The sequence below is a fragment of the Aedes albopictus genome, chromosome 1 (assembly GCF_035046485.1).
Source record: "Aedes albopictus strain Foshan chromosome 1, AalbF5, whole genome shotgun sequence".
Taxonomy (NCBI): Eukaryota; Metazoa; Arthropoda; class Insecta; order Diptera; family Culicidae; genus Aedes; species Aedes albopictus.
Window position 1 is genome coordinate 152,449,186 of NC_085136.1, and position 9,684 is coordinate 152,458,869.

Consider the following 9,684-nt stretch of genomic DNA (forward strand, 5'->3'; position numbering starts at 1 on the left):
TGGATTGAGCTTTATAACGTTGCATGTCTAATTTTGAAGGGTTTCTTTCAGCAAATGTTGAAGCCAGGACTACTCTCTTCTCGATCCACTAAACACATTCCCATGGTCATCGAACACTATGTCTCTCCGGAATCATCAAGAAGGCATTGCTTCAATAAGGGGCTAGTGCACACCCCACCCTCAAGGTTAGCTGCGCAGCGTGCAGTAACGAACATCGATGATTCACTTTGGAGAGTCCACCAAGATAACATGCTGGCGCTTAGCCAGTTTCACGAGTGGTCCTCATCACTCCCTTTGTTCTCGGAAGGCGAGCAGGGTCAGCCATCAAACATGCGTCCTACTGTTTTGCAAGCATGAAAAACTGATGCATACGTGTAACACGATCTGGTCTGCTGAAGGCGAGGGTATCACTACCCTTCCGGCCCTATCAGCTGCACCAGAAGGTTGCTGACAGTAGGGCTTCCACCTGCTCCGGCCCCTACTGGGGACCCCTTTCCAACCGCGGGCTCGGATCTAGCCCAATAGACCGACGCCTTGACAGCAACGTTATCAGGATGTTCTCTCCGCGGCCACTTAATCGCTGTAGGGGTCGATTTCGACCACAGGGCGCCGATATGACCTACTAAGTCGACTCCGAACCCCTGGACCACCTCTTGTACCACATCTGAACTAGCCATTCTCTGAACTCATCTCTACACATCTCTACTCTGAACTCTACTCTACTCTGAACTCATCTCTACACATCCTCTGGACAAAATTGTCCAGTGTTGTGTCCTCCCCACATGTGGCAAGCATGCGGTTACGCATTGTGTGAAAACGCGGGAAAACGAACAAAACGTGTTTCGCCATTTCCTCTAAACCAGCACAAACCGTACATTCGGGACAACCCGCATGCCCAAAACGACGTAGATCCTGTCGGAAACAGCCACGGTATGAAAGGATCTGTGCCAGATATAATGTTACACTTCCCCATGGCGCCTGTTAATCCAACTATGTACCTTCGGGATCAACCTATGAGTGCACCTTTCTTTGGTGGAACTGTCCCACGCGCGCTGCCATTTGACCATGGAGGCCTACCGGGAACTCTAGCCTCAACACCTCGTCGAACATGGCATTCCATAACCGGACCCTTGCGAACCTTGCGGGACTCCTGAGGTAATGTAAAAGCACTTTCGATTTACCTTTGTGTCGTAAACTAGTACTCGATACTGGAAGTAACTCTTCTGGAGGATCGACTGAGGATTTTAAACTACGATTTTGTTTGATCTCGCACTGTCGTCGGCGTCGTCGTTGGCTGCTTCTAGCATGCAGAGCGTGTGCAGAAGCAGCCCATTGAACAGACACCGCATTGACTCCGTAGCAGCCTGATTGTGCGTCGGGCTCCCTATACGCAGCAGAGCAGCGCACCGCTGCTATTCACTTTTATTTCATTTGATGATTTGTATTGTCCGTACTATCGCTGCCGCCTATAAAAGCGGCAGCTGATTTCATGTAGATTTAGTTGTAAGCAAAGTACCACCACAGAGCAGGAGCACTGCCTCTCTGTGGTGCGCAATAAAATCGTAGAAGAAGTAGTTCGTCGTCATCATTCCTCCGGGAGATATTACACAACGTAGGGCCTGATCAACCGCTGGACGAAACATTGGTGCCGTGACCAGGATGAAGGACACCCCGGAGGACCATCGGACGGACTACGAATTGCCTACGCCACCCGACAACTCACCATGGGCCGAACCGTCGCCCACCGGATCGAAGTATCCGCTCCTTGGACCGTAGCGTCCCCTCGCTGGACCCCTGCGTCCACTGTTGGACCCCTGCGTCCCCCTTGCCGGACCTCAGCGTCCCCCGTCGGATCCCTGCATCCACCCGTGTCGGACCGTAGCGTCCACCCGCCGGACCGTAGCGTCCCCTCGTCGGATCGTAGCATCCATTGTCGGACCCCTGCGTCCACCGCCGGACCATTGCCGTCCATCCGTCGGACCCCGAGTGTCCACCCGCAGGCCGCGAGCGCATCATCGCCCTGCCGAATTATCCACTGCCGGACCATTGCCGTCCACCGTCGGACCACGAGCGTCCACCCATGGGACCCCAGCGTCCACCGCAGGCCGCGAGCGTATCATCGCCGCCTGTCGAATCGTTCACCGTCGGACCCCCAGCGTCCACCAGAAGGATCACAGCATCCGCCCGTAGGACCCCCAGCGTCCACCACCCGGCCGAAGCGCCATTCCCCGGACCGTAGCGTCACCATTGGACCATCAGCGTCAACCTCCCAGGCCGTAGCGCCAAAGATTTGGACCCGAGCGTCATTCCCGTTCCACCAAGCTCATCAATCAAGCCCTCCGTCGTCGCAAATCATCGTTCACCATACGCATCAGTTAATCCGTGCATCAGCTAGCTCCAGATGGACTGCTTTCGTCACCAGGCAGATGTAGATTGCGACGAAGCATTTGATTGGTTGCGCGCGACGTTGTGGGTATCTGATCATGAACGGTCCGCAGTAATCTACTCCGACCCGTTGGAACGGGAGGCAGGTAGTGACTCGTTCGGGAGGTAGATCCGCCATTAGTTGCTGTTGGACCTGAGGACGCACTCGGAAGCACGGGACACATTCATGTAACACCGAACGGACTAAATTCCGGACACTGGTGATCCAAAACCGCTCTCTCATAGCTGAAATGACCAACTGCTGTCCGGCATGAAGGTGCTTCTGATGGTAGTACACCACGATGAGCTTGGCTAGCGGATGGCGGTGGTCGATGATATACGGGTGTTTGCGACTAGGGGAAATTTCAGCGTGTCTAAGCCGGCCGCCAACGCACATTATGCCATCGAGTAACTCAGGGTACAGCCTAGTGATCTTCGATGATTCCCGCACTTCTCGTTTTCTGGTCAAATCGGCTATTTCCTGAGGAAAGCTCTCCTTCTGCGAAATCCGAACTAGATTTTTCAGAGCATCGTCTATTTCTGCCGAAGTTACTGGACCAACCCTTCGCTTGTTTCGGTTCTCCGGTCGTGCGTTCGAGCGGAAGCGATCTATGTAGACGATTGTCCTGGCTAGCTCCATCAAAGAAGATTTCCAGCCAAACAGTTCGTTAGGGGCAACTGCGGATAGCGCTGCCGTTACAGACTTCTCCTCCAGAATCTCCGCTTGAATTTCGTTCTCCTGCACTCGTTGATCATTTGGCCAGTGCTCGTTTTCCAGCTTCAGCCAGTGGGGGCCGTGAAACCATACCTTCTCATACTGCAGTTGTGCAGGAGTCATCCCGCGAGAGATAATGTCAGCTGGATTCTCTAGTCCAGCAACGTGGCTCCACACTCCTCCCCTCGTGATGTGCTGGATTTCTGAGACTCTATTGGCTACAAACTGCTTCCATCTGGATGGTGACGACGACAGCCAGCACTTCACAATCATGGAATCCGTCCAAAAAAACGAAGGTGCATCCAAATGCAAGGCATTTTTGACCTTTTCGTACAAATGCGCGAGCAAAAGGGCAGATGACAGTTCCAATCGAGGGGTAGTTTCGTGTTTCTCAGCCTTCTTCGGATTGTTCAGAGGAGCTACTCGTGATTTGGCTGTCAGTAGGTAGACCGAGACTTCACCAGACGCTGAAACAGATCGCAGATATATACAATAGTATGGGACACGCTTATATGGAAAAAAAATAAAATCTCGCTCCAGTCGACTTTTCTGATTCCATTTAGGTCCCATATGAACTGTACAAAATTTCAGCGCAATCGGCGAAACTATAATTTAGCGCAAGCGGTTCAAAGTTTGCATAGGATTTACTATGGGAAAAGTTACACTTTCAAACAAAAAATCCCAGAGGTCGCCCTTTATCTCCTTAATTCAAATCGATCAATGTTTCTTGTAGAAAAATCATTTATGAAACTTTCCTCCGAAGACCGCAAAACGATTGGATACTTGTGGAAAAAGTTATTGATTTGTTACCGATTAGTGATCCAGCGAACGGCTTTTTGTTTTGTCTTATCAGCAGCACTGCTGCTGCCGTTGTTGCATGGGATGGCGGGAGGCATCACCACCCCCCGAAACAGCAGCAGCCAAGGCAGCAGCTACAGTGCTGCTAATAAAACAAAACAAAAAGCCGTTCGTTGGATCATTAATCGGTAATAAATCAATAACTTTTTCCACAAGCATCCGATTGTTTTGCGGTCTTCGAAGGAAAGTTTCATAAATGATTTCCCTACAAGAAACGTTGATCGATTTGAATTAAGGACACAAGGGAGGACTTCTGGGATTTTTTATCTGAAAGTGTAAGTTTTCCCATAGTAAATCCTATGAAAACTTTGAACCGCTTGCGCTAAATTATAGTTTCACCAATTGCGCTGAAATTTTGTACAGTTCATATGGGACCTAAGTGGAATCAGAAAAGTCGACTGGAGCGAGGATTTGAGATTTGTCCCACACTAATATACAAGCACCATATGCCTTATTGGAAGCATCGCAGAATCCGTGAAATTCGACGTCAACACCTTTGCTGAAGCCGACCCATCGAGGTATCATCAAGGTATCAAGGCCAGTCAGATTTCGCTTGTATTCTCGCCACTGGTCTTGCAGATTCTCGTCGAGTGCCTCGTCCCATCCACATTGATTCCGCCACAAATCTTGGATGAAGATCTTTGCTTGTACTACCACCGGGCCTACCAGGCCGAGTGGATCGAATAGACGATAAACGTCGGAAAGTACTGTTCGCGCACTTATTCCGGTCTTTCGGACAACACTTTGAAAATTCGCGGTTTTACAATAAACACGTAACAAATTTATTGGAGACGAAAACACTTAAACTTTATTAACGCGAACACAAAATACATTTATTGAAAACGGTACGGACGACGTATATTTCGCGACGGTCTATTTGCTTCAATTGTGCTTGCTCCGGTCTAGCTGATGCACGGATTAACTGATGCGTATGGTGAACGATGATTTGCGACGACGGAGGGCTTGATTGATGAGCTTGGTGGAACGGGAATGACGCTCGGGTCCAAATCTTTGGCGCTACGGCCTGGGAGGTTGACGCTGATGGTCCAATGGTGACGCTACGGTCCGGGGAATGGCGCTTCGGCCGGGTGGTGGACGCTGGGGGTCCTACGGGCGGATGCTGTGATCCTTCTGGTGGACGCTGGGGGTCCGACGGTGAACGATTCGACAGGCGGCGATGATACGCTCGCGGCCTGCGGTGGACGCTGGGGTCCCATGGGTGGACGCTCGTGGTCCGACGGTGGACGGCAATGGTCCGGCGGTGGATAATTCGGCAGGGCGATGATGCGCTCGCGGCCTGCGGGTGGACACTCGGGGTCCGACGGATGGACGGCAATGGTCCGGCGGTGGACGCAGGGGTCCGACAATGGATGCTACGATCCGACGAGGGGACGCTACGGTCCGGCGGGTGGACGCTACGGTCCGACACGGGTGGATGCAGGGATCCGACGGGGGACGCTGGGGTCCGGCAAGGGGGACGCAGGGGTCCAACAGTGGACGCAGGGGTCCAGCGAGAGGACGCTACGGTCCAAGGAGCGGATACTTCGATCCGGTGGGCGACGGTTCGGCCCATGGTGAGTTGTCGGGTGGCGTAGGCAATTCGTAGTCCGTCCGATGGTCCTCCGGGGTGTCCTTCATCCTGGTCACGGCACCAATGTTTCGTCCAGCGGTTGATCAGGCCCTACGTTGTGTAATATCTCCCGGAGGAATGATGACGACGAACTACTTCTTCTACGATTTTATTGCGCACCACAGAGAGGCAGTGCTCCTGCTCTGTGGTGGTACTTTGCTTACAACTAAATCTACATGGAATCAGCTGCCGCTTTTATAGGCGGCAGCGATAGTACGGACAATACAAATCATCAAATGAAATAAAAGTGAATAGCAGCGGTGCGCTGCTCTGCTGCGTATAGGGAGCCCGACGCACAATCAGGCTGCTACGGAGTCAATGCGGTGTCTGTTCAATGGGCTGCTTCTGCACACGCTCTGCATGCTAGAAGCAGCCAACGACGACGCCGACGACAGTGCGAGATCAAACATACTCCCGCCCGAAAACGACTGTTTTCCAATTTGCTTCTGCGCCGAGCGGGCTGCGGCGGTCGTCGATCGATCGGGCACTGTAGGTAGAAACACACATGCTGAACTATTCAATGACGAATTCCACAACGGAGTACTGAACTTGAACTGATCGGAGCCGGGCTCCCACAGGAGACCGAGAGTTTTTACGGTAGCGGTTGCAGATTCTAATTCCAAAATGGATCTGCCGTCTCTCAAATCTTCTGGAACGGCCTTCAAAAGTTCACCAGAGTTGGAGTTCCACTTTCGAAGTGTAAATCCAGCAGAATGAAGTAGCGCTATCATTTGTTGGATCAACAGCCTTCCTTCGTCGATGCTGTCTATGCCGGACAGCATGTCATCAACGTAAAAATCCTTTCCTACCACCTTGGCAGCTACAGGGTAGGCTGATTCTCCTTCTTCCAACAAACGTTGCAAGCATTTTGTGGCGAGATATGGTGCAGATGCTGTACCGTAAGTGACCGTCTTCAGCTGATAGGTACGGATCGGTTCAGTAGATTCATCTCTCCATACGATCTTCAGAACACGGCGATCATCCTCAGTATGCAGAACCATCCGGTACATTTTTGCAACATCACCAACCAGTGCATAACGATGCAAACGGAAACGTAACGAGATATCCTGGATGTCGTCCTGCACAACAGGTCCTACCATCAAGGCTTCGTTGAGCGAAACTCCACTTGACGTACGGCAGGATGCGTCAAAAACTACTCGCAATTTAGTAGTGGTACTTTCGGGTTTCAGCACCGCATGGTGTGGCAGATAGTACTCCTTCTCTCCTATCGAGTCACCGGAAATCTGCTCCATATGTCCCAGGTCTTCATATTCACGGATGAACTTCGTATACTCCTCCTTCAGCGCTGGATTCGTAGCGAAACGCCGTTCCATCCCCATGAAGCGGCGGATTGCCACTGCTCTTGATTCTCCCAACTGGCTGATGAGGTGTTCCTTCTTCGGGAGCGCCACAACAAAACGTCCTTCGCTGTCTCGAGTTGTAGTCTTGTCGAAGATCTCCTCACAAGCTGACTCTTCTGTTGAGTGAGTGCTGGCAGTTCTGCATGTCTCCAGTTCCCAGAATTTGGTAAGCTGATCCTGGATTTCTGCTGTAGAACAGACGTGGGTCACAGAGACTACGCTGCTTGCCCAATTGTCCGGAATTCGACCAGAGACTATCCATCCAAACACCGTATTCTGTAGAGTTGGGCCTTCACTCGTCACCTTCTGTCGTTCGTCGCAGAGCAAGTCCATATAATACTCAGCCCCGATGATCAAATCAATCGGGCCAGGTTCATGGAAACACGGATCAGCAAGAGTCATCGACGGAGGTAGATTCCACTTGGATGAATCGACGGCTGCAGTTGGCAGCGATATTGTCAGCTTCGGCAGGACGTGGAACTGCATCTCTTCGGAAAACTCTGACACAGTAGTGGTTCTTGGTTCCACCAACGCTGTAACTGCTTTCGTAGAAACCGACTGGGATGGTCCGATTCCTTGGACCGACAAATGCGACGGAATTTCTCGAAAACTCAGTTTGCTCGAAAAGTTCTTGGACATCAAATAATGCTGTGAGCAAGAATCCAACAAAGCTCGGGCTAGCATCGTCTTGCCAAACCGATCATGGATCTTGACGAGCGCCGTTGACAGGAGTATGTTTTGAGTAGGAGTAACGGGCAATGAAACTAGATTTTGGCTTGTGGTGGGTTGTTCTGTGGTTGGGCGTGTGTGCGTGTTTTGCGAGTTGGCAGAGGTAGCTGTGTTAGTGTTCTGTGTCTGTTGGTTTGATCGTGCTGAACTGGATTGTGGCTGTTGCTGTCGTTGGGGTTGTGTCGGCGGTCTTGACTGCGAGTTTGGAACGGAGGATCGTGTTTCTCCACCATGCAACATGGAGTGGTGCTTTTGATGGCAGTGATGACACTCTCCTCGCTCGCAGGTTCTAGCGTAATGGCCAGGGTTGAAACAGTTCCGACAAAGCTTCGCTCTCGTAACAGCTTCATTCCGTTCAGCAATCCTCATCCTCTGGAACTTCGCGCAATGGAATGCAGAATGCCACGTTTCGTTGCAGAAAGGGCACCTACCGCTGGACTTGAAGACGGTTTGACAGACTGTTGGCCTCAATGATTTCTGTTCGGTTTGACTGGACTTCGGTGGTACGACTGATTGGAGCACCGCGCAGTGGTTTCGAAGAAAAGTGATGAGATTGTGGTAGGTTGGAACATTCTTCGAGTTGTGGTGGGTCTCCCAGTGCCTTAAGGTAGCAGGATCCAAGCGGCTACACACCATGTGGACCAGTAGAGTACTCCAATCCGCTGTTCTTTCTCCAATCTTGTCTAGCATTTGGAGATTCTTTTCGAATTCGCTGATCAGACGGTTGAGCCCGTCGTAACTCTCCTTCCTGAGTCCGTCTACAGCAAACAGAGCGTCAATGTGAGCCTTCACAATGAGCTTTTTGTTTTCGTAGCGGGCTTCTAGTGCTTGCCAGGCTACGCTGTAGTTCGCTGCAGAAATTTCTACAGAACTGATCTCCTGGAGCGCTTCGCCAGATAGTGAAGACCGCAGATAGCTGAATTTGTCCATCTCAGTTAGCTGAAAGTTACCGTCGATCAGGCTACGGAAGCTATCTCGGAAGGTGATCCAGTCGCGAACCTTCCCGCTGAAGACCGGAAGCTTGATTTCTGGCAGTTTAACCTTCGGAAACGCTGCATTGTTTGCGTGGGATGCTTCATCCGCTGTAGTTGCAAACTTACTCGATAGCTCCAAAAGTCCAGCCTTGACAATGAAGTAGCGATCCTCGAAATCACTGAGAATGGCTAAATTCTTCCGCTGCTGATCCTCTTCGGTTTCCGGTTTTATCTCTTCCTCTCCGTCCACTGCGATAGTGTCAAGAAGCAGTTCTGTTTTCCGCCGGACCTCGAAGAATTCGCTGTACACAGAATCCAGAACTTGTATGCGAATGCTGATTTGCTTCTGATCCTTTGTCGCGTCGTAATTCTCCAAGAAACGCTCAGTGCCTTCCAAGGAATTGAACAACTGCCGCTCACGTTTAACAAGGTTTCGCAAATCACTCGTCATCTTGGAAAACATCACCAGTTGTGCCGTTCTGAACCACTGTGCACTGCAACAAATGGCACTGCAAACACTTCACTGCACTGTGATCAGCATCGGTCTTACTCGATCCTGCTCAAATATCAATCACTGCCACCAATACACTTTTGCACTTTCACTCCCGATCTACTCTACGTTCCATTGACTCGAATCCGCGGAATGACAAATTCAACGACTCACAACCCAACAGGTGACAACGGCGAGGGGAAACATTCAGGTGAAAGCGAAATGAGTCAACAAATCCAGCGAAACCAACAAGACCGATATTGACGAACACAGGGAATGCTACTTGCCAGAAAGGAAATACTCGCATGCAATTCACAGCCTTTATTTCGATTAAAAACAGCCACATGCCACCATTTCATGCACCAAGATACTTCCCAACAATCAGCATTCCTCCATCGACGGGTCCTTTTCTGCTCTAACGATGGCGCAATCTTCAGGGCGCGGGAACGATGATGCAATGGCGCTGCACGTACAAAGCCACACGTAGAAGATGGCCACGGCCA

The 9,684-nt window shown here is 51.0% G+C and overlaps 2 protein-coding genes across 2 annotated transcripts; one reads left to right on the forward strand and one right to left on the reverse strand.

Annotated features, from left to right (window-relative positions):
• Positions 1-1,724: 1,724 nt before the first annotated feature.
• On the forward strand, positions 1,725-2,239 carry LOC134289644 (uncharacterized). Its single transcript, XM_062855819.1, has 2 exons — positions 1,725-1,920; positions 2,001-2,239. Exons 1-2 carry the CDS (start codon positions 1,725-1,727, stop codon positions 2,237-2,239), a joined length of 435 nt encoding a protein of 144 aa, XP_062711803.1.
• Positions 2,240-5,926: 3,687 nt separating this feature from the next.
• On the reverse strand, positions 5,927-9,142 carry LOC134289648 (uncharacterized). Its single transcript, XM_062855831.1, has one exon. The coding sequence runs from the start codon at positions 9,140-9,142 to the stop codon at positions 5,927-5,929; it is 3,216 nt and encodes a 1,071-aa protein (XP_062711815.1).
• Between the last annotated feature and the right edge of the window lie 542 nt (positions 9,143-9,684).

Coding starts and splice junctions, on each gene's coding strand:
- LOC134289644 (XM_062855819.1), top strand. CDS start 1,725: ATGGGCCGAACCGTCGCCCACCGGATCGAAGTATCCGCTCCTTGGACC. Junction 1,921..2,000: donor TAGCGTCCCCTCGTCGGATC/GTAGCATCCATT, acceptor GTCCACCCGCAG/GCCGCGAGCGCATCATCGCC.
- LOC134289648 (XM_062855831.1), bottom strand. CDS start 9,142: ATGACGAGTGATTTGCGAAACCTTGTTAAACGTGAGCGGCAGTTGTTC.